Genomic DNA, 24,732 nt, shown 5'->3' with positions numbered 1-24,732 from the left:
ATTTTATATCAGCTTTTTCTTCTGAGGCATGCTCTGATCAGGGTCCCTCCCTTTGAGGGTGGAAACATTTCTTCTCTAGAAGAAGAAAAGAAAATAGGATTGCCATGTGAAAACCTGATTCAAGGGGAATCAGGAGTGCTGTATTGGAACCAAGAGGTCCAGGTCATTGAGAGTACATCACAGAGAAGGACCAGTGTCCCATTTCCTGGATCTCAGCTGCACACCTTGCAGATAGGTGGCTAAATTGCTCAAAAACCAGACAAAACGAGGGGATGTAAAGTAACATACTAACTTCTTTAATACAGTCCAATCTGATTAATTCAACATCACTCTGTGAACCCTGGGTTTATTCACACTAAACACAAGTCAGTGGTACAGATAGTTTACCCAGATGCTGACCATGTTCATCTTCTAGGTACCCACACATCAAATGAGCACCAACCAACCAGACCACAAAGGTATTTTCTTCCTTTTTTTTTTTTTTTTTGATAAAACTATTTCTTCGATATACTTAAAACAATTAACTAGCCAAGTTATTAATTATGATACATCTAAAAAAAAATTAATACTAACCCTAACGTGACTGCTGCTTTAAGAGCGCTCTGTATATTGCCTTAGTCTGGCTTTTCAGTAGCAATTCACTACAACAGGTCCTAAAATAATAATAATAGAGAATTAAAAACCTGACAGCAAGTTTAATGGTTAAAAGTAACAAAAACCTGTTTTGAATAGTGATTTTCCTAAGCAGGTTAGTTCCTGCTGCAGCACTCACAGCCTCACAAATGGCAAAAGGGATCCAAATTATTTTGCCTTCTTAAAAATCAATTTTTAAAAGGACATCTGCACCGTTACCTGCTAGGTACCACAGGGATTTGTTTACATTATGAGCAGTCAGTAATGGGTGTGTGTAAAAAACTTACTGTGGTTTTTTTGAGGAGTAGAGGGGAAAAAGAGGGCAAAGGCATAAAACCTAGTTCCCCACTTTTGGGTCACTAGGCTGTTTACAATTCTGACCACCACTGGTGGCTTTTATTTATTCTAAACGACCATACTGGAGCTCTGGCACTCCATATGGTGTTTTAGGTCACATCTCTCATTCAGGGTCATGCAGATTTTCTGCAGGTCGTCAGGCAAGAAGCCTTCTTTTCCCTAAAGAAGGTTTAAGGAGGGTAGACAGGGAGGGGAGCTAAAATGAATACAAATTTCTCAACTATAGAACCAAATTTCATTATTTCTTCTCTCATTCACAGCGTCTTATAGGTATAACCAGACGGCTGCTTTGTTTTGTTAAGATTAAACGGTCTCATTTCCCCTCTGGCCCCATTGGTTGCTGGTCGACCTCTGGATCCACCAGGGATGATGCAAATGCTGACTGGACGATCTGAAACCCAAATGACTCCAGAAGAGACATGTTCTGTTGGGGTGAAAAGGGGGACCCTAGAGCAGGACCCAGGTCCCCCAATGGGCCCCCAAGGGCTCTGACGTGAACTTTCTGTATATGTTTGTTCAGATAAGATTTGGATCTGAAAAAGCTGCCACATTCAGGGCAGGGGTACTTCTTCTCTCCCTCCGGCTCCATTTTGTTTTTGGTGACTGCCATATCGCATGAGAAGGACCCATTGGCACTCTGTTTCTCAGGAGTCTTGAGGTCACTGGCATCAGAGAGGTCGCCATAGGAATCGGAACTCTCAATCGGGTCCGAATGTGAGCATTTCTGGCCTTCTACGGAAAAACAACAAGACAAGTTTTCAGAACCTTATCTCCCAAGAGTGCTATTCTAAAATGCTTTTAAATAAAACGTGCAGTCATCAGCTGATTCACTATTACCCAAAATGACAGAATGCTACAGACCTAACAGATATACTCCTCCATGTAATGAAGCATTGTGCCCCTGTGGGTCCCTCTTCTGCATAGCCTGGACATGCTCCATCCCCCAGCACCCCAAGTTCATATTATAGATTGTAGTGATAGTGGCGGTATCCATAATATCCTCTTACATTTATATAGTGCCCTTATGGTGCCCCCTTTGAGATGTAAGACACTATATAAATGTACAGTAGAACCTCAGAGTTATGAACACCAGAGTTATGAGCTGACCGGTCAACCACACACCTAATTTGGAGCCGGAAGCATGGAATCAGGCAGCAGCAGCAGACAAAAAAAAAAAAGCAGCAAGTACAGTATTGTGTTTAATGTAAACTTCTAAAAAAAAAAAAAAAGGAAAGTTTACAAAAAGATTTGACAAGATAAGGAAACTGTCTCTGTGCTTGCTTCATTGAAATTAAGATGGTTAAAAGCATAATTTCTCTTCTGCACAGTAAAGTTTCAAAGCTGTATTAAGTCAACGTTCAGTTGTGAACTTTTGAAAGAACTATAATGTTTTGTTCCCTTACGAACATTTCAGAGTTACGAACAACCTCCATTCCCAAGATGTTTGTAACTCTGAGGTTCTATTGGAGATATTATCATGCATGTTTAGATGCTTGAGTCACTTCACCCAGCGTTGAAATGAAGCAGGTACTTCTGGGTAGAATCACAGTGCACAACAGTTTACGGAAACAGGTGAAGAAACCTGGAACTATTCCATCTCTAATATCCCAGCCTGGGAGAAGGGGTTGCTCTGCTCCTGGAGATGCAGTTCTATATAGTCTCAAGAGGCTCCTTCTCAGAATAAGGGGCATTACTCTCAGTTACTTCAACACATACCCTAGCCATGTCACTGGTATGTTTGAGGTGTTCCCCATCCTATTTTGGCAGTGTACCAAGAATACTTTTCTATGATCCTCTCTCATGGCATATGTATGAGCATGGCAAACCCAAATGTATTCCCCAAACAAATCTCAGAAAACAAACTTTTTTCTACTCCTAATCCTGAAAGGCCATGTTTCATAAAACAGATTTTCTGTGGAATCAGCATTAGCAATCAAAACAGGACATGCATGAAATCAATATCCCACTGGGGAGAAACACTTTTTAAATCGGCACACAACCCAGGACCAAGGAGCTTCTGTAGCAACTCTGTGAAGACTTCCATAGAAAGAAAGCTACACAACTATGACATCCCATCAGCACAAAGACAGAGCACAGGGTATGCTTAACTCAGCTCTGTTCTGATCTCCAGGGCAAAAGTAACCCCAATTTTTTGGGACAGCCATGGTTTCCGATATCAGAGAGAGGTTTTCTGCTGTTCCAGCTTCGACCAAGGATACAGATGGTCCAAAACTGAGAGGCAAAAAGGAAGTTACTGTACACATATTAATAACTAATTTTACAGAGGATATTTACAAATTAAATAATTTTAACCACTCTGAAAAAGATAACTTACTTTAAGCAAAAGCAAAACTAAATATTAGTGACATCTAAAAAGAAGCAGTCAATATCTTTATCCTTCTTCTGAACCACAGCGTAAGAGAGGCAAAAAAAAAACAACGTTTAACTAAAAATATCTATGTGGTGCCTCACCTATTTGAGCTTAAATAAATGGACTGTCATGACTCCTATCAGACAAGCATCTTCCTGACTTTCCCTCCATGGGAATCAAAAATTGGGCTATACGGAGGTTGCAATCAGTCTCGGAGCATCTCAAGAGCAACTGGGAATCCTGGTAGGACCAGATTCTAGACTGAGCTATAAGCTTATCCTTCCCAACTCACAACCCCTCAGTTAAGATTCAAGCACAATCTACTCACAGGAAGAGGAGCTAGATGACCTAACAGGTCTTTTCCTATATAAAGTGAAGGAAGCTACCAAAAGTTGAAGTACTTTTACTACTTTCCCCAATAAGGTACCCAGAGAGATCCTTGCACAAACTATAGAAATGAGCTCTATGTAACCTCTCCACTTCTTGCTAAGCTTCTCCGTAGGACTTCCCCGTCTTTCCCTCCTCCCCTTTCCCATGCCCAGCCCAGCTCCCCACAATACAAAGTCCTGTGCAAAGAAGCAAAGTGCAGAGCAGGGAGTCGCTTGCCTTTGATGCCATAGGTCCTGACGCAGTGGAACGCTGCTCCCCCATTCGGGATGGGCTCCTGGTGCCTGGAGACCTGGGGAAGGGGAACACCGTGGTGGGTTTTAACATGGACCTTTAAGTAGGAGGCAGAGGAGAAACCTAAACAAGATAAAAGGAGATGAGATCCTGCCACCAGCAAAGACACACATCTGCCTTCCCTGTTCCTTTTATCCTTCTCTCTCTCCCCTAGTCTCCCTTAAGAGACTCACACTAAGTTAGTTTTTGGATACCCAAAACATGCTGAAGTAGGACCCTTGTGTTAGATCTGACTAAAGATCAAATGAGAAATGGGTTTCCACTGGTTCTGTGGGGAAAACAAAACTTGTGCATGCATGTGTGTAGAAAAAGCTACTGCAAAGAAGATGACACCCTAGAATCCTTCAGCAAAGCAAAGCAAAGTCCTGAAACTTTCTGCTTATGCCAAGTATATTGTAAGAGAACATATTAAGAGAAATTACAAACAGGACTGTTATTTAGAACCTGCCAGTAATTCCATGCTATGTTCCTACTGTTTTAAGAAGGGCTCATGTTTTGGGGTTCACCTGCTTCACCTTTCCCTGTAATGTGATAATTTGTCTCAAATATTTTTGTAAGCACGCTTTCATTTGCTTTTAGAAGTTGTGGCAATTAGTCTGAGGATCATTAGGCCCATAATTGGATGATAAAGAGGCCAGATATCTGAGGAATCTTTCAACCTTATCAGTAAAGAGTCATTGTGGTACTTCTCAATAACTGATATCATTGTGATACTTTCATATTATAAACCTTTCCCTGTAAGAATCACAATGAGGCACAAGATCCACTGGTACAGTCACATGAGCAGACTTTTTTTTTTTAAAAAGAGTAACAGCAACAACAAAAAACCAAATGTACAGAAAAGAGAGAGAGAGAGAGAGAGAGACTTACATTTTGGCCACTAACATAGGCCTGGTCTACACTTGAAAACTGTATTGGTATAACTATGTTGGTTTGGTGGTTTTTGGTTTGTTTTTAAACCGACATAGTTATACCAGTACAAACCCTTGTGTGGGTGCAGTTATATCGGTATAAAGGTACCTTATACAGGTACAGCTTATTCTCCTTCCCATACAGGGATAGCTATCCTGGTATAAAGCACCTTTATATGCTGATATGAATGCATCCAGAGTAGAAGGGTTGTCCCGCTTTAACTATAATGGCACAACTTTCTAGCATAAACAAGGCCTTAATAGGCAAAATAAAGTCATTTACTCCAGGTAATGATTTTAAACTGAACTCTGTTTCACAGCAAAAATCCCCATACCTTTCTTACAGAATGGCCCTTACTATGCAGAGACTTTCACTAGAACCTGAAGTTCTGAATGAATAATGCATCATAAATCCTTTACGATCTCAGAGGATTTAGGTACAAGCCCAATTACAGAACTCTCATAGCAACCCGCTGGAGAAGAAAAAGGAAGCGGACAGGCTGCTTTTATCTCGGGGATGGAACAAGGTCTGTCTCCTGAGAGCAGCTGAGTTGCACATAATCAGCATATGGAGACAGCATTGTGGATCCATCAAGAAAACCAGAACAGTGATTGAGCAAAAATATTCACTTTAAAAAAAACAGAGCAGTTGTGTCTTGGCCAAATCAGTTGTCAAAAGCACTGAAGGGAAGGATATATTCCTCTGAAATAAGATTTCCCCAAGGCCTCAAAGTGTGATTCTGAGTACATCGCATTGACAAGGAAAATATACATCCTTCCTCTGCTAAAATTCACAGCAAATGAAGAAAGAATCAAAGTTGGGTTGTGAGTGAAATTGGCATATCATACAGATGTGATAGTTACACTTCCAGCTAGGCTGCAAGCTACTTAGGGATAGAAACCTTCTTCCCTTATTTCACAATATTTGTACCAGAAGTATGTGGATACTGCAATATAGCAAACTCAGAACCAAACTGTGAAATAGGATTATGAAGTAGGAACTTATTTTCAGCTTGCCAGAGATTTCTGTGTTAAGTAATGTTTTAAAGTCTGTGTTTCGCGTAATGGCAGACAGCTAAAAGGAGACAAGTGTTTATATACCAATGCTAGAAGTCTAAATAATAAAATAGGTGAACTAGAGTGCCCTGTATTAAATGAGGATATTGATCTAATAGGCATCACAGAAACTTGGTGGAATGAGGATAATCAATGGGATACAGTAATACCAGGGTACAAAATATATCGGAAGGACAGAACAGGATGTGCTGGTGGGGGAGTGGCACTATATGTGAAAGAAGGCATAGAATCAAATGAAGTAAAAATCGTTAATCAAATCAAACTGTACCTTAGAATCTCTATGGATACAATTCCATGGTCTAAAAATAAGAATTTAGCAATAGGGATATATTACCGACCACCTGACCAGGATGGTGATAGTGACTGTGAAATGCTCAGGAAGATTAGAGAGGCTATTAAAATAAAAAGCTCAATAATAATAATGGAGGATTTCAATTATCCACATACTGACTGGGTACACATCACCTCAGGACGGGATGCAGAGATAAAGTTTCTTGACACCTTAGATGACTGCTTCTTGGAGCAGCTGGTCCTGGAACCCGCAAGGGGAGAGGCAATTCTTGATTTAGTCCTAAGTGGAGCTCGGGGTCTGGTCCAAGAAGTGAATATAGCTGGATTGCTTGGTAATAGTGGCCATAATATAACTACATTTAAAATCCCTGTGGCAGGAAAAACACCACAGCGGCCCAACACTGTAGCATTTAATTTCAGAAAGAAGAACTACACAAAAATGAGGTTAAACAGCAATTAAAGGGTACAGTGTCAAAAGTGAAATCTCCACAAGCTGCGTGGAAACTTTTTAAAGAGGCTCAATTTAAATGTATACCCCAAGTTAAAAAACATAGTAAGAGAACCAAAAAAGAGCCACTGTTGCTAAACAACAAAGTAAAAGAAGCAGAGAGAGCCAAAAAGGCATCCTTTAAAGAGTGGAAGTTAAATCCTAGTGAGGAAAATAGAAAGGAGCAAATGAAGTGTAAAAATACAATTAGGAAGCCCAAAAAAGAATTTGAGGAACAGTTGGCCAAAGACTCAAAAAGTAATAGCAATTTTGTTTTGTTTTGTTTAAGTACATCAGAAGCAGGAAGCCTGCTAAACAACCAGTGGGGACACTGCACAATCGAGGTGCTAAATGAGCACTCAAGGACGGTAAGGCCACTGCGGAGAAACTAAATTAATTCTTTGCATCGGTCTTCAAGGCTGAGGACGTGAGGGAGATTCCTAAACATTAACCATTCTTTTTATGTGACAAATCTGAGGAACTGTCCCAGACAGAGGTATGATTCGAGGAGGTTTTGGAACCAACTGATAAATTAACAGCAATAAGTCACCAGGACCAGATGGTATTCACCCAAGAGTTCTGAAGGAACTCAAATGTGAAATTGCAGAACTACTAACTGTAGTCTGTAACCTATCATTTAAATCAGCTTCTGTACCAGATGACTTGAGGACAGCTAATGTGACGTCAATTTTTAAAAAAGGCTCCAGAGGTGATCCCAGCAATTACAGGCCTGTAAACCTGACTTCAGTACCGGGCAAACTGGTTGAAACTATAATAAAGAACAATATTGTCAGACATATAGATGAACATAATTTGTTGAGGAAGAGTCAGCATGGTTTTAGTAAAGGGAAATCATGCCTCACCAATCTACTAAAATTCTTTGAGGGGGTCAGCAGGCATGTGGACCAAGGGGATCCAGTGGATATAGTGTACTTAGATTTACAGAAAGCCTCTGACAAGGTCTCTAACCAAAGGCTCTTATGTAAAGTAAGCTCCCACGGGAAAAGAGGGAAGGTGCTCTCATGAATAGGTAACTGGTTAAAAGATAGGAAACAAAGAGTAGGTATAAATGATCAGTTTTCAGAATGGAGAGAGGTAAATAGTGGTGTCCCCCAAGGATCTCTACTGGGCCCAGTCCTATTCAACATATTCATAAATGATCTGGAAAAAGGGGTAAACAGCGAGGGGTGGCAAAATTTGCAGATGATACAAAATTACTAAAGATAGTTAAGACCCAGGCAGACTGCGAAGAGCTATAAAAGGATCTCTCAAAACTAGGCGACTGGGCAACAAAATGGCAGATGAAATTTCATGTTGATAAATGCAAAGTAATAAACATTGGAAAGGATAATCCCAACTATACATATAAAATGATGGGATCTAAATTAGCTGTTACCACTCAAGAAAGAGATCTTGGAGTAATTGTGGATCGTTCTCTGAAACCATCCACTCAATGTGCAGCGTCAGTCAAAAAAGCAAACAGAATGCTGGGAATAATTAAGAAAGGGATAGATAATAGGATAGAAAATACCATGTTGCCTCTGTATAAATCCATGGTACGCCCACATCTTGAATACTGTGTGCAGATGTGGTCGCCCCATCGCAAAAAAGCTATATTGGAATTGGAAAAGGTTCAGAAAAGGGTAACAAAAACGATCGGGGTATGGGAAGGCTTCTGTATGAGGAGAGATTAATAAGACTGGGACTTTTCAGCTTGGAAAAAGAGATAGCTAAAGGGAGATATGATTGAGGTCTATAAAATCATGACTGGTGTAGAGAAAGTAGATAAGGAAGTGTTGTTTACTGCTTCTCATAACAATAAAACTAGGGGTCACCAAATGAAATTAATAGGCAGCAGGTTTAAAACAAATAAAAGGAAGTATTTCTTCACACAACGCACAGTTAACCTGTCCTTGCCGGAGGATGTTGTGAAGACCAAGACCATAAAAGGGTTCAAAAAAGAAAGAGATAAATTCTTGGAGGATAGAACCATCAATGGCTATTACCTAGGATGGGCAGGAATGGTGTCCTTAGCCTCTGTTTGCCAGAAGTTGGGAATGAGTGACAGGGGATGGATCACTTGATGATTACCTGTTCTGTTCATTCCCTCTGTGGCACCTGGCACTGGCCACAGTTAGAAGACAGGATACTGGGTTAGATGGACCTTTGGTCTGACCCAGTAGGGCCATTCTTATGTTCTTATGTTTCACTGCAGTTACAAAAAAGAAAGGATCTATATTGGGAACAATCATAACATGATAGTCTTTGGTGAGTTCTGTGATTTCACCTGCAGGAAACACTATTTTATACAATGAAAGTTTATATAGTGAAAATGTCCTGTAAAGTGCCTGGATTTCTTCTATGCACTTGGTAGATGAAGGGGTGAACCACCAACTTCTACCAAAACAGTATCAATAAAAGTTACTTCATAGACAGCTAAGATAAAGTGAGATTTTTAGCATAATCAGATCTTGAGAAAGATCATAGTCCAAGATTTACATAAGGCCAGAATTATAAATAGGTACGTGTCTATCCTAGCAAGAGAGGTGGAGGATTCCCAAGGAATAATCCATCATTCTTAAACCCTTCTTGAAAACAAACCAAGGTGAGATTTAAAGAGTCTTTTAAAAAAAAATAATAATAATAATAATAATAATAATAATAATAATAATCTCATCTACTGCCCTATCCACAGACATGTTTCACAGCCCCAGGGAGCAGATCCTGCTTCTTCTTATCATTTTAAGCTTTTCAAACACGCACAGGAACAGGAAGGAAGTAGACTACCTCCTACCAAACAGAAGTGTTCTGTCTGTAATGAACTACCCCAAGAACTACTGCAGGATGTGCCCTGTTCAGTCTAAACTGAATATAGCTAGATCAGCTGGCAAATACCTCCAGCCCCTGGCCTTTACCAATCACTTCAAGCCCAGCAGGAAGAATGGCAAGAATTCATCTTTCTATCAAAATAATTACAGCGTATTCTCAGTCTGAACACACCTCACATAGAAGGTGAGTCCACTAGGAGCAGAACCAGTGGCATTAGTTGATTCATGGGATGTCTGTGGCATGGAAACTGGACATGTACTTAACAGGAAGTGTCTTTCTTATGTTGCACTTTCTAATCACTATATCTTATTAAAAAAAACAATGCTAAGATTGTCAAAGGAGTCTAAGGGTATTGGATGCTTATCTCCTCTAGCTTCCTTTGAGCCTAACCCAACCTAAACCAATACATAACATTTCTAAGTATCTTAGAATAGAATAAGAGAAAATATGTAACAATTAGATAGGAAGCAGCAGTTGACAGTCTGATGAACTAAATACAATTAATTTGCCTTTAGAAAGAATATTTTAATAAAAAAATAAGTTTATGAAAATTAAGTTCAAGTTGATGTATTAACTGTTCAGTTAAACAAACCAATATTAAAAATGAACTTACAGAACTTTCCTTACAGCACCTTTTAAATCTCAGTGTCCAATACTTCCTTTTGGCAAAACCACCTGAACCCTACTCTGCATCATCAAATGGAACCCCTATTGACAAGTATCAGCAAAATGGCTGCCCCATCAGAGAGAGAGAGAGAGAGGAGTCCAGTCACTAAACAGAGATATTGACAAAGATGGATTTTTTTAAATTGTTTTCTAAGTACTTAGATTTCTAAGGTATTACAGTTCCTCTGTTGCAGAACTCCTTTACAGAAACCCCTTCCCAGAAAGTACAACTTCCCAGAGTAAACAAGATTAAATTATGGATGCTAATAATCATTCTAAGCATTAACATCCTAATTATACAAATCTCCTTGAACTGACTTGGTGGTGGTGATTTCTGAAGACCATATTTTTCCACTGTAAAAGAAAATAAAAATTTTAAACCAGGAAAGATAAAGATACCCTAGGTGTCTGTGTGTAACAGATCTGTGACTGTTCCTTCCAAATTCCAGGACGAGTCCCCTATACCTTTAGGACAGCAAGTTGCACATCACTAACTTTGCATAGAAAGCCTCTCAGTTTGTCAGCATAAAGCAACAAATTAAGCCCATATTTGCCCATCTCACTTTAACACTAAAATATATTTGTACACACAAGAACCTCTTCCTCATCCGCCCAAGAGTCCTTGCTTTCTTCCTCCTTGGCTGTCCAAGCTTGGCCAGAATCTGGCCCCAGATTCATTTAAATTTTTTTTTTAAATCTTTGTTTCTTGCTCTACAGTTATCATAGCCAGCATTACTTAAGTTACCATTCCAAGGAAGCAGTGCACCAAAATGCATTTAAAGGGGAAGATCAAAATAAACTACTCTTAGCACAATCATCACCTCCAGGGAGGAAGAAAAACTTCCACAGATTCTGTTGACATGAACCTCTATCATGGTTTCTTAGTATGAAATTTTCCAGTGCATTTCATTTCTCAACAGTCTGCCGTTTATAGGACTTCTAAACAGAACAGTTCACATTGTCCACTGATTGTCATCAAACATCTTGAACTAGGGCTTTCAAATTTCTTATCCATGTCACTTTTAAGCAGTAAGTATCCCACTGAGTTTTTAGCATATGATGCCATACTTGCTCAACAAGATCAGTCTGTACTTAAGAGATCAATAAGCTTATTTCCTTGAATTTTAGCTGCAGATGGCCAGCCTTTAACAGGTTAACTATTATTTGTAGGTGCTGGTAGAAAGTTAAGTTCACAACAGCCTAATCTCTCTCTTTGACAAAGCATATGAAGACAGTCAAGTGTAGAAAAAAAGCAGCACTTTTAAAAGCTGTCTGCTACCTTGGATGCTCATCAGACCCCTCCACCTTTACACTTACACACACAAAAACAAGCTTACATTTGATTTGGATTTCTGCTTAAAACCGTATCATGTAAATAGCCCTTATTAATTTCATTGTTTGATGACCAAACCAATGCCTTTGTTTTTCTGGTTGGATTTTTGAGGAGAAGCAGTGACATCCAGTGGCTGCTAGGGTGAATCCTAGGTTCTCAACTACAAGAAATATTCCAGTTCCAGTTAACATTAATGAAAGTTCAATGTGCTACCCACCATGTTTGACTGAGGGCATAGCAGAAGAGAGCTTGGATCAGGGGCTTCTGAATCTCAGTGCAAGAGTTGTCAGGATAAGTTAAAGAAAAGTTTTTCAGAAGTCAAGCCCTCCTTCCTTGAAGAAGGCCTATATTCATTTTAATACCCAAATCCATGGAATTTAAGAACCCTGAGGATCTCATAGCAAACTGCTGTTTCTATGCAAAAGCTTAACTCACTTTAAGGACCCAAAAGGTGTTTCCACAGTGGACAATGGCTCTTTCATAATTTAACAAGTTGCTCATTACTCATCTTTACCTACTCTAACCACCCAACTGTTCCTATCCTGCACACGGTCCCCAAACTTTCAGCTATGTAACAACTACATTTTCTCAATAGATATCAGCTCCCTTCAACTGGGAAACAGAACTAAAAATAAACCCCTTCAGCAAAACCAAAAGGCAGTCCCATAACTGACAGTGGCCGCCTCCAACACACGAAAAGGTGTTCCCACACATAAAACCAACCCGTTCAACAACCTAACAGGTTTTACTTTATCCAACACCAAGTTCACTCCATGCAGAAACATCCCTTACCTGTAATAATTGTTACCAGTTACTAGCAGGTACACTTCAAAAATTAGTCAAGTGTTGGTCAGGGTTCTGTGCAAGCAATAAACCAGTGTATATCTAGATATGTGAAGTAGGAGACAAATGTTTCTGGAGACCAGAAAATACCGTGCTTTTGATACAATACTCGGATCAGTCCTTTCCTTGCATGTCAGGAGTCCCTCTATAATCCTACCTCTTCATTCTGGGAATCCTTTTGCTCTCTTTCACTATCTCTGAACCCATTCCTAATCACTAACTTTAATGCTTCCTACACAGATGGACCATCCAAGGAAATCCTTTAGTAGGTATCTTTTCACCCTCCCTGAAACCAATTGTTATTTCACTGCTGCTAACAGAAGTGTGCAGATATGCACAAGTGTCTTTTTGTTCACCTGGCACCAGTTGCACGTCTCTCTTGCAATCTACAGGATTGTTCTGAAGTAGTGTCTTTAATTCAGTGTTTTAAGAGTCTCATGATATCAGTCAGTCTGGTCTTAAGACTCCATTACCCTTTAGCTTCTTTCTTCCAGAAACTTTGTCCTGTTTATCTATCCATAGCCTACCAGCAGTCCCACGCTATCTAAATCTGCAGGCCTTGCTCCCCAATTTGTGGAAAGTACATACATAATGGAGAAGCTTAGCTTTGTTTGCTTTATAAATGAAAGTCTGTTTCTGGCTCTTCTGCTTACAAAGCCAACCTTGTAAATGTAAACCAGCACAACGCAATTGCTAGGGTTCAAACGAGAGAGCAGCTGAGCTCCACTTCTGGTGCAGGAGGCTAAGAGGGTATCAGCATATCACATATACTTATGTAAAATTAAACTAAAAAGAATCTTCTCCCAGACCCTCCCCAGGGTAATTAGTCCAGCCCTGTGACAGTGAGCAGTTGCACAGTGAATAGCGTCATGGCAAGCAGGAACTGGTTCCTTTGGAGGGATGTGGGAGGGGAATTTGGCAAAAAATTGTAGATCCATCCAAAAATGCTAGGCTCTGCGTTTAATTTAAACTTCATCAGAGAAGGAATATTAAACACCGAGTCATGTCCAAAGGCCAGGCCAATACTTCCATCTCTTCTAAGATTTTATTGTTCAATGAGGAAAACCACAAGAGAAGCTATAGTATGATCACTTCCTGCTGCAGACAGCAGTACAGAGCTTAGTGCTGTCTCTGCCTTGCACTATCCCCCTGAAATAAAGAGACAGCTCATCATTACCTCGGTTACAGATAGTGCAGAAATTGCTTGGTCCTTCGCTGTGTTTCTTCAAATGATCTGCCATGTATGCTGCCCGCAAGTACTTTCCACACACCTGGCATGGAACTTTGTCTTCATGGCATGCTAAGTGTGAGCGCAGTCGGTCACGGGTGGCAAAGGAAGCATTACAGGTCTGCAGGTAGAAGGAGAACAGTGTGAGTCACCAAATCCCCTGCAAGTGTTTATATATCCATATCTACACTAAGTGACCCCTACCGTAAGACTCTCAGACCCTGCACATGGACACAAGTGACAATCATGAGTTAATTTTCCCCAAACAGGCAATCCAAGTTACCATCACACTGCAAAGGATGCAATGTTACTGCTCAAAAAGGAGCAGGCACCAGGGTTAGGACTTCACAAAAAGAAAGAAGGTTTAAAACAATACAGTCTGTAAAATGTGAGTTAAAAAAACAAGATCTGAAATGCCTCAGCTCCTCATTGAAATCTGCGTTACTAAAATTTCACAAGTCATGTTTGGTAATGTAAATAGATTTGCCATTGTCCTTCTTGAACAGTCCACTCCAAGCACATCAGAGTCTATCCTAGTTTATTTTATGGTGACATCATAGTCACATAAGCCAGGTTTACATCAATCCCTCTGTTTCCTTCCTGCATTCACTTTGTGATCTCATCAGTTTGACTCTAGTCTCTATGATTTCCCCTTGGACTCCCAATGATGTATAAACAAAGCATCAGAGACCAGAAAGTAAGGCTGGATTGACAGGATCACAGAGGGCACTACAGAAGGAGAACCATGTTGGCATCCATAGTGCAGCGAGACCTCAGAATGGCACTGTGTAATCTGTTTACAGTGGATAACTTGATCCCTGTTATAGTGTCATACTCCAGTTACTATTATGTAACAAGATGAACTTAGGGTAAAACAACAACATATCATTATAACTATACACGTCAACCTTGCAAAATTCAACTTGCCCATTCACACCAAGAGAATAATTTAACAGATGAGTGAGACATCCATCCCCACCATAATCACAGAGTGTAGGCAAGCAGATTTTATGCTTGGGCTAGTATGTTTTTGACAGTTTTGCAAGGCTGATCATCTCATTAGCATATACATGAAACAAGTCAAATCTTTACCAACATGTTACATTAAAAAAATACAGTCTGAACACATTGCTCACAAATGGAGGACAGAGAAAACCAGAAATATCAGAACGACCAGTCCAGTTGGATGAAAGTAACAAAATTCAAGGTTGCGCCGTGATTGGCTTGTACCACAGCACCCTTTAGGTGAAATATTGGGACACCTGATTTATACCACAGCTCCCTAGGAAATTATATAAACTCAGTAAGTGATCTAGGGAATGATTTTTTTGTCTTTTCAGAAGTAGTGGTTTACTTTTTAGGCAACTGTTTCACTGTAAAGTAGATTTTGTTAGGATAACAACTTAACTACTGCCCTGCAATTACAACACAGTAGTTTAAAATAAATTAAACTGGCAATACAATAGAGGTACATCTGTAGAATTTTACATAGCTGTCACTCAGTGCCTGATCCTAAGCCCACTGAAGTTATTTGAAAGACACCTACTGACTTCAGTAGGCTTTGGATCCGGCCCTAAAGGGTCCATCTTGTGAGGTGCTAAGTACTGTATATACTCATTCATTAGCCCATTTGCTTATAAGCCGACCGCCCAAGATGGATAAGTAAAAATAGCAAAAACTGTATGACCCTTTCATAAGCCGACCCTATATTTCAGGGGTTGGAAATCTTTGGTCCCAGCCCATCAGGGTTAGCTGTTGGCGGGTTGGGACATTTTGTTTACCTGGAGTGTTCACAGGCATGGAGCCCCTCAGCTCACAGTGCCATTCCCAGCTAATGGGAGCTGCAGGAAGTGGTGTGCCACTTCCCACAGCTCCCATTGGCTGGGAACAGTGAACCGTGGCCACAGGGAGCTGAGCAGCTCCATGCCTGTGAACACACCAGGTAAACAACATGACAATGTATTAGATATTCAATTCAATGATTCCATAAAGTTTAAAATCATCAACTTTTGGTGTAGACCCGTTTATAAGCCGACTCCCGCTCTTTGATGCGTCACTTTTTTACCAAAAATATTCAGCTTATGAACACGTATATACAGTACTTTATTTCAATGGAAGTTGAGGGTACTCTGCAACAAACAGGACATTCAGTATCTTGCAGGACCAATCCCTAATATAGTTTAAAAAACAGAGATACAAACATGGATTGCTGTGATATATGGAATTTCACTGACCTCACTAGTGAAAAACTTATAAATCACAAATGATGAAGGGAAAAAAGGTAATTTCTTTAACATGAAAGAGAAAGAGATTTCTCCTCATATGAACTCTCAGGACACAGCGCTGAGCAAAATAGGTGTAGCTTTCATTTAGCAAAATGCTACTGGAAACAAATAAGTCTTTAAGTAAGGATTCCAACAACAAATCAACCTGTTGGAGGTAAAGATAACGTGTGTTCCTGAGCAGCGGAGCATGAAAGTCAAAAGCTCCATCACCAATAATTCAATATCAAGTGACAGCAAGCTTGTGTATAAATGCATTCGGAATATGTAGGCACCAGTTCTATGACATAGTTTTAATTCTAACATACGAGAATTTGTGTCTATCATCTATCCTACATTGAACATATCAAGTGGAAAGCTTTGGGTAGGGGTAATACAATCATATTTCTGTTTGGTAATCAGTCTTGCTGCCAATTTTTAGAGAGTCCATTCCTGGAAAAGCTATGTATTGATCAGACATGCAAAAAAAAGTCTAAAGAACAAAAATAAGGGTCCAGTTGAGTAAGCACGAACCAGTTTAGCTGAATCATACAAAGGAGACAGGACCAGGTTTGGAGAAAACCTCTTACAGTTAATATTAGTTAATGTTTGTAAAAGGCTTTAAAGATGTAAAATGCTAAATGAGTGCGAAGTATTTATTATTAATTGTTATTAATAATAAAGGAAAACTCCAGTGCTTTCCTATCAAACATTGCATAAGTAGATAAATAGACCGAAAAAGAATATATAAAAAAGTTTAAAATAACATTGTTTAAGAAATACCTCTTGAAGTTTCAACTTTTCTATGGCTGTGGATGTCTCTGAGCTTATTCCAGGATGGCTGCCATTTTCCTGCTAATAGGCAGGAAGTAAGAGAAATTAGGACAGGAAGAAACTCATTCTGCATTGAAATCAAGGGGAAAAGCACTGGATTTGGAATGCCAATTTTAGGTAAATTTCAATAAATAGTTTTTATTTGTATTTTTTCAAATAAATGTAGCTTGATTTTTAACAACTTGTATTTTCTCTTGTTTATTTAAATTGACAGATGTTACCTAAGACTGTCAGCTGTTCCTTCTTCCTTGAGAAATAATGAACCTCTGATTTCTCTCCCCCATATTTCCCTGCTATTTCAGTCCACATTACTTTCAAACCATCATTCCTCCCACCCTGCAGCCTGATGTTAGTACCAATCCCTACAAAGTAATCAACCCAGCAGCTCAAGTTCAATCCCATGTCAGGTCCCCAGGGCAGCAACCTGAACTATCCCATTATGGCCAGCAGACTGACTTACCCCTTCTCCCATGTTAAGTACTTAATTGACAGATTAAAAAAATTCCAATGTTACCAGGGAGGAAAGTATCCAGAGTTCCATTTGATGTCTGCCTTGGACACCAAAGCAACTTATTGGATCTGATTTCTCAGATTACCTGGGTCTGTAGAGGGCTTCCTTCCCCATTCAGAGTCTGTTTTAAGAGGAAGGGAAAAGGTGGAATCAGGTGCTTGTCTGCAGAGACAAGCTCTCTTTTTAAGTGAGGTAGATGCAGTGCTGTGTGCTGACTAGTCCTAACAGTGACCTGTATAAGTAGCATTTAGCAGATGACCATCTCCTCACCACAGATTCATTTCAGCTGCCCTGAGGTTATGTTTTTGTTGATGGCCCAGAATCCACAGTGCTGTGATATGACCTTGGAGCCTCCCTGGTTTGCAGAGATGCATGTAGGGACTCAGGTAAGTGACAGACTGTACAGCACAGTTCTGAAGAATATCTTTAAAATAGAGGAGCCTGAAAAACATTTCTCTCTTTGCCAAAACAATACTTCTCTTTTGTAATTAAGGTTGTTCAAGGATCCTTGTCATTTGTAAACAACAGAATTCTCAAAGGCGCTCTAACTGCCACTAGGGGGAGCTAAAACAGCTTCACTGATTTTCAAGTGAAATCAAGGAAAAATGGTGGTGAGGTATGGAGAAAACACATACCAATACTGAGCTATTTTTCGCTTCAGTGCCCAAACTTGGTGACTAGGAAAGATAATTCTATGGGAGGGAAAGTTATTTTTCAGGAGATAACTAGAATGAAAGGCACATTAGTATATAGTAATATTTTAGATTTGAAACTAATTTACAGCACTGTTTTCCAGAATGATATCCTTTCTGTGGTGTGTATCATACATACAGATATGTGTGTGTGTGTGTGTGTGTGTGTGTGTGTGTGTGTGTGTGTGTGTGTGTGTGTGTGTGTGTGTGTGTGTGTGTGCGCGCGCAGAGAAACGTTATACTTCGGACAGGGTGCTGTCAAGTAGTTTTTGCAAAGATAGTAGGCATTCAACAAATCTTCTACATTATGGCCCACAGGTCGGATCCAGTCTGTCAGGGCTTTCAATCCAGCCCGTGGGATTGCCAACCCCGTGGCGCAGCGGGGCTAAGGCATGCTCCCTGCCTGCCCTGGCCCCGCGCCGCTCCCGGAAGCAGTCAGCACCACGTCCTTGTGGCCCTGGAGGGAAGGGGGGGCGGGGAAGAGGGCTCCATGTGCTGCCCTCGCCTGCAGGCACTGCCCCCCACAGCTCCCATTGGCTGGGAATGGGGAACCGGAGCCAATGGGAACTTTGAGGATGGTACCCACAGGCGAGGGCAGCGCAAGGCAGAGCCACCTGCCCTACCCCACCCCCAGGAGCCACTGCGGACATCCTGGCCTCTTCCGGGAGCAGTGCAGGGCCAGGGCTGGCAGGGAGCCTGCCTTAGCTCCACTGCGCGCCACTGCCACCCTGGAGCCGCTTGAGGTAAGTAGCTTTAGGACGGAGCCCAAACCCCTCCTGCACTCCAACCCCCTGCCCTGAGCCTCCTAACGCCCTGCCTTGAGCTCCCTGCCACACCCCTCCTGCACCCCAACCCCCTGAGCCCCTCCCGCACCCCAACCCCCTGCCCTGAGCCCCCTCCAGCACACTGCACCCCCTTCCACACCCCAGCCCCTTTCCCTAAGCCCCTTTCTGCATACTGCATCCCCTCCTATACCCCTTCCCGCACCCCAACCCCTTGCCCCGAGTCCCTTCCTGCACACCACATCCCCTCCCACTCCCCTTCCCGTACCCCATCCCCTTGCCCTGAGCCCCTTCCTGTACACTGCACCCCCTCCCACATCCCAACCCCCTGCCCTACATTCATGGCCCTGCATATAATTTCCCCACCCAGATGTGTCCCTCAGGCCAAAAGGTTTGCCCACCCCTGCTTTAGGTGCTCTACATCTCTGAAAATCTGCTCATTGGATTACTTTAAACTGCAGAAACATCCCACAATCCCCCACAATTTGGAAGAAAAACAGGGGCATGTGTCAGGAGACAGAAAAATGCAGGTTAAGAGGCAACAGTCAGACAGGATGGGGTTAGAATTTTTTAGAACGGAAAAATTTCTCCCCCACCCTCACTGACCTCAAAGAAAACTGAAGGGATTTTGCTCCAACTTTCTGTAAAATCCACCTTCCTTCAGACACCAAGCATGGAAAATATTGGCCCAAGAAGCAAATATTTCAGAAATTTACCATAAAAGCGTTTGAAGACAGGGGGTCATAATGGAAACTGTTTTGCCCAGATGCCTGTTAACTACTCTCCCACCCACCCCGCAAATGGATTATAAAAGGTCAATCTTGATTTGGTTTTAAACCTTAATGGAAGACTTATTGTTTAACTGTAAAGAACTATGAAAGTTGATATTGCATTTCAAAGGATACTGTGCTGATGTCACCCATGTCCTTGCTGAAAAAAAGCTTCCATTTTTGCTCAGTGCAATGTTCTGAAGGCTATGTGATACAAAGAGCTTCACAGCAAGTGAAGTTAAATTATCAACTGTGTTTGAAATTATATTAAAAAATTAAAGCCAGCATTTGAGCCTCTTATTAGTGGCCACTGAACTACAGAAGAGAAAATGGGCATCATTTGAGACAGCTAGGGACAAAGCAGCAGGGTAAGGTTTCCAGGGTGGGACTGGGCTACGGCAGCAAGAAAGAACATCTGGTAGAGGGGGAGGGGAGACAGGAGAACCAGAGCAGAAGGAGATGACAACAGGGGGGGGGGAGGGTAGAGAGAGGAATGTAAAGCAGCTGTCAGTTTGTTGAACATGATTAGTTACAAACATGATTTATTTCAGTTCACACATTTCTATCAATGTTTGATCATTCTTTGCACACATGTACATTCATTGTCTTTTTTTAAATAAAAAGATATAAACCCTCTTTTATCCCCCTGCTCCTACCTGACACTTATGAGGTCTCTCCGACGTGTGCACCTGTTTGATATGCCCATTCAAGTGGTCTGGCCTTAAAAAAAAATATATATATATGTATTTATATATGTATATAGACACACACATATACATATACTTGAAAACAAACATTAAAAATAGAAGCCACTCTTGCATCCACTCCAAGAAAAGTTTTCTCTGGTGTGTCTGGGTTCCAGTTCATTCTAGCAATCCATTATATTTTACTTCTCAGAAACGGTCGGAGCTCTACTCTGATAAATATCCTGCCCTCTCTCTGCAAGGAAATACTGTTTTCTGATCAGAATAATCAGGAGATCTAGGTCAAAGTTTTCATACTAGGATGCCCACAGTTGGACTTCTAAATTCATATTTGGACACCTGAACCAAAGTGACCTCAGTGTCAAAAGTGCTGAGCATTTTAAAGTCAGGCCACTTTGATTTAGGTGTTCAAATATGGATATAGGGATCCAACTTTAGGCACCCTACTATGAAAATTTTGGCATTAAGTTCTACTTCTGTGTCTCAATTTCCTCATATATAACATGGAAAAATATTGTCCTCTCTCACAACTATGCTGTGAGGCATAATTAATGTTTGTAAAATACTTCGAGGGCCTCAGCTGGAAGTGCTGTAGAAGAGCAAATTAATAGTGAAAGAAGTTAGTCCATTCCTAGCGCTTGGTAAAGCCTGTTTTGAAGGAGGAAAGCCTGAATAGCTAATGATTTTCCTAGTGGGTGTTTCTCTGGGTGGGAAGAAAGCTTTTCATTGTAGGAGGCCAAAGCTGCTTGGAAACAAATTCTTCAACTCTCCTCCCCCAGCTTTCAAGTCTCAGCCAGTCAGAGAGAGCTGGGTGGAATTTATTTTCTGGAGACAGAAAACGAGTTAACTCCACAGTTAAGCTGTTAAACCTGATGCCTGGGCAAGTGGGCTGGGGCTGTTTAACTGGAAAGACTAGTCAGAGGTTTGAACTCTTAGTACATATCTATGGACTTCAGAGATGCCCCTTGAATCAACCCTGGAACTAAAGGCATACTGTAAAGTTAAACATCACACTTCTGTTTGATTTATTTTGTTTACACACTTTTGTATAACACTTAATTACCAAAACTAGAAGATTAGAGAAAAAAAAATTCTCTATTTTTCAATTTTTTTATTTTATGAAGGCATGTCAACATTTTCACTGTTCCCCCTTAAACATTCAGGCCCTGGTTTTCTGAATTCAGTGAGAGCACTGAGTTTTCAGTACCTCGGAAAATCAGTCGGTTACTTTTTTTTTATGCATGGAAGTCTTTCACCACAGCAACAACAGGGTAAAAGATTTTTCCTTTTATTGAAGTGTGATTGGAAAACAAAAACTGGCAGGGGATCTCAGGGGCAGGTACAGGACGTGAAAGTACTTTTACCTTCTTATGGTGATTAGATTTTAAGTTTCTGTAACAAGTTTATTTTCTTCAAACGTTCCTACACTTGCCAGTTATTGGAGAGCTCCTCTTTATCTTTGTATGTATAGCAAAAAGCCCCTGTCCTTATTACCAGCATAGATTCAGCAGGGACAAAGGTTTTTAAGTTTATATTCCTGGAGTAGCTTTATCCAAAGCAGAATTCCACTGCTTACTGGTTAACATATCAGTTTCTTCTCACCAGCCAGGGCAAGTGAAAGAGCACAGATCCATTAACTGGGGATGTTATATAAGCAGCAAGGCTGGTGTCCACTCTTTTCACTTATCTACCTCTCCTCAAACTGAACACTAAACTTGTGAAGCACCCAACTCTCAAATTCATTCCTGAACTCAAATCACAAGATACACACAAGCCATATTAAGGCAGCATCAAAGATCCACTTGTCTGTGGGAGTTCACTTAAGTGACAACAAATAGCCACATTAAATGCACAGATCTTATGCATGCTGCAGGGTAGAAACAGGATGCCCTTCAGGATGCTGTAAACACAAAGGACACAAAGACCATGCATTAAAGAGAACTGTTGCTGCAGACTTTGAAATATCACCTCTTCATTCGTATGTGGGTGATTACACACTAGGACTAATGGACTAAAGTTAAGACAAGGAAAATGTAGACTGTTCATCAGAAAAAAGTCATTTTAAAATCTATTAATACATTGCACTTCAATAGCAACTTGCACTGGAGGACTTCAAATCACTTCACAACCCATAATTAAGCCTCTGAACACTGAATTATTTCAATACTCATTTGACATAAGAGTAACTTGCCTACCGTCACACACCAAGTCTACGACAAAACTGGGAATGTTACGCAGGACGCATCCTACTCCCCATTTTGTCATTTAATTACTAGTTAACTCTTCTACAGGACTGTAAAATAGTCTTCCCAAAAAAACGATGAAAGCCCCATCCCTTGCGGGTATTTAAAACTGGCAGTATAGGGATGATTCTACACGGGTCCTCCACAGGTGCACTAGATAACCCTCTGGGTCTTTTCCATTCCACCTCAATGTCCTCTTACCTGGAGAAGCCTTTTCCACAGCTCTGGCAGATGTAGGGCTTTCCCACAGAGCCATCGTGAGACCGAACGTGATAGGACATCCTGTCTTTCCGCTTGAAACGCAGCCCACACACTGGACAAGAATATGGCTTCTCACCGGAGTGCGACAGCTTGTGCCGGTTCAGGTGGTACACGTCCCGAAAAATCTTGCCACAGATCTCACAGGCCACCTGCTTCCTTGTCCTGCTCCTCTTTCGGGGGGCATCAGGATCATCCTGACCAGGCACTCCGTTTTCACCAAGCCTTGGCGGTGGGATGTCTATGTAACCCAACTGTAAGCTCGTCACCCCATGCTGAGCCTCATGCTGCCGCAGACGATTGGCGTCTGTAAACACTTTCCCACAGAGGCCACAAGGAAGGATGCCAGCCTCTCGCAGGCCCCCTGGGGTACCAAACATCATTGAGTCCAAGAGGTTTGCTTTGCGGGGACGCCCCCTGCCCCTCTTGGTGCCCAAAGTGGGGGCACTGGTCCCCACGTTCTGGAAGGGCGAGGCCAGTAGGGGTGGCGACAAGGGCCCCGCCACCATGGGCAGGCGGTCGACGCCTTGCAGGACGGGCAAGGAGGACTGGGTGGCGGTGAGGGCGGCCCGCGTGGCCTCGTCTTCAGGCATGCCGGCGATGCCGTTGCCATTGGGCGCCAGGCCAGCCCCGTTGGTCATGTCGAGGGGGAAGCCCAGGTCAGCAGCGCTGGGGCGGAAGAGCATGATGTCCGGGCGCGCGGGGGGCACCAGGATCTGCACGTTGGACTGCTTGATGACCTCCTGGCAGATGTCGATGACGGAGCGCATGAGCAGGAACTTGGCGGCCGTCATGAGCTCGGGGAAGCTCTCCAGCCGCACCACGATGCGCGAGGTGTAGGCGAAGTCCAGGATGTCCCCGAAGACCTTGGAGCTGATGGTGTGCATCTCCAGCTCCCGCCCGCCCGAGGCCGCCCCGCCGCCGGCCCCGGCCTCCGCGGCGCCCCCTTCCGCGCCCCCGCCGGCCCCCTCGCCCAGCTGCGCGCTGAAGACCGACTCGAAGTACTCGCTGCAGGCGGCCAGCACGGCCCGGTGCGCGGGGAAGCTCTCGTCGCCCACCCGCAGCAGCACGTCGCAGAAGCGGCCGCCGTTCTTGCGCTGCTGGTTGAGGCTGTGCAGCATGTCGGCGCTGTGCCGGCTCACCTGGTAGGTGTAGCAGCCCGACGACGGGCCGCAGGCGGCGGCCTCGCTCACCCGCTCCATGGGGCTGCGGTGCCCCCGGCGGCCTGCAGGTGGCGCTCGCTCTCAGGCTGCCCGGCGGCGCGCGCTGCTTCCTCCCTCTCCCCGCGGCTGTCCAGGCCCGACGGCGGCGGCGCGCGCTGCCTGCAAAGCGCGAGGGGATTGAGAGCTGGGGGGGGGGGCGAAACAAAAGACTGAGGCGGCGGAGGGGCGCGCGCGCGCAGCACGGAGTTGGAGCTGCAGCAGCTGAGGCGGCGCGAGCTCCGCCCGGGCCCGGCCGCCACGAGGCGCGGAGGCCGCAGCGGGCAGGGGCGCGCGGCTGCAGCGGGCAGGGCGGGAGGGGGTCCGGGCTGCCGGCTCTGTCCGTCCCTGTGTGTTTGGAGCGGAGGAAAGATGGCAGCGGCTGCACTTCCTCTTGCACTTTCACCCCTGGGGGGAGGAGAAGGAGGGGGGCGATACCACCCCCCCCCGACAAAAATCCAGCGGGGGGCCCCCGGCTGCTGCTCCCCGACCAAGCGCCACCGCCGCCGGGCCTGGCCCCGGCCCCGCCTGCCTCGCTGCACCCGCACCAGGAGCGTCGGAAACTTTCCTCTCTTCTGGGGTTCTAACGCCCCCCACCCTTTTCATAGAGACCCCCCCTCCAGCCACTCGGGTTCCCCCCACCCCCCCGCTTCCTGCCCCCTCCCTCCCTGCATCCGCCAATGCAAGAGCAGCCAGAGCCAGCAGGCCAGCCCCCACCCCCGCCCGCGGGGGCTGGGGGCTGCAGTCTCCCCCCTCCCCAGCACAGATCCT

At 43.1% G+C, this 24,732-nt stretch overlaps 1 protein-coding gene across 7 annotated transcripts; it reads right to left on the bottom strand.

Moving 5' to 3' along the window:
- Nucleotides 1-273: 273 nt before the first annotated feature.
- On the bottom strand, nt 274-24,004 carry PATZ1 (POZ/BTB and AT hook containing zinc finger 1). 7 transcript variants are annotated; one of them, XM_030582415.1, is made up of 8 exons: nt 22,706-24,004; nt 20,214-20,277; nt 17,399-17,434; nt 16,752-16,823; nt 13,657-13,828; nt 3,968-4,040; nt 3,100-3,222; nt 1,589-1,722 (listed from the first exon to the last, which is right to left on the bottom strand). In XM_030582415.1, exons 1-8 carry the CDS (start codon nt 23,962-23,964, stop codon nt 1,689-1,691), a joined length of 1,833 nt encoding a protein of 610 aa, XP_030438275.1. In that variant the 5' UTR covers nt 23,965-24,004; the 3' UTR covers nt 1,589-1,688. The 7 variants fall into 7 exon arrangements, 6 of the variants coding, with proteins under 6 accessions (XP_030438271.1, XP_030438272.1, XP_030438273.1 ...); XR_004002915.1 differs by having other exon boundaries at nt 1,634-1,722; nt 3,968-4,105; nt 22,706-24,002; XM_030582411.1 differs by lacking the exon at nt 3,100-3,222 and having other exon boundaries at nt 274-1,722; nt 3,968-4,105; nt 22,706-23,998.
- Nucleotides 24,005-24,732: the final 728 nt, after the last annotated feature.

This window comes from Gopherus evgoodei, chromosome 13, assembly GCF_007399415.2.
Source record: "Gopherus evgoodei ecotype Sinaloan lineage chromosome 13, rGopEvg1_v1.p, whole genome shotgun sequence".
NCBI classification, from domain to species: domain Eukaryota; kingdom Metazoa; phylum Chordata; order Testudines; family Testudinidae; genus Gopherus; species Gopherus evgoodei.
The sequence above is the reverse complement of the archived record's forward strand: the minus strand, read 5'-3'. Positions and strand labels throughout refer to the sequence as shown.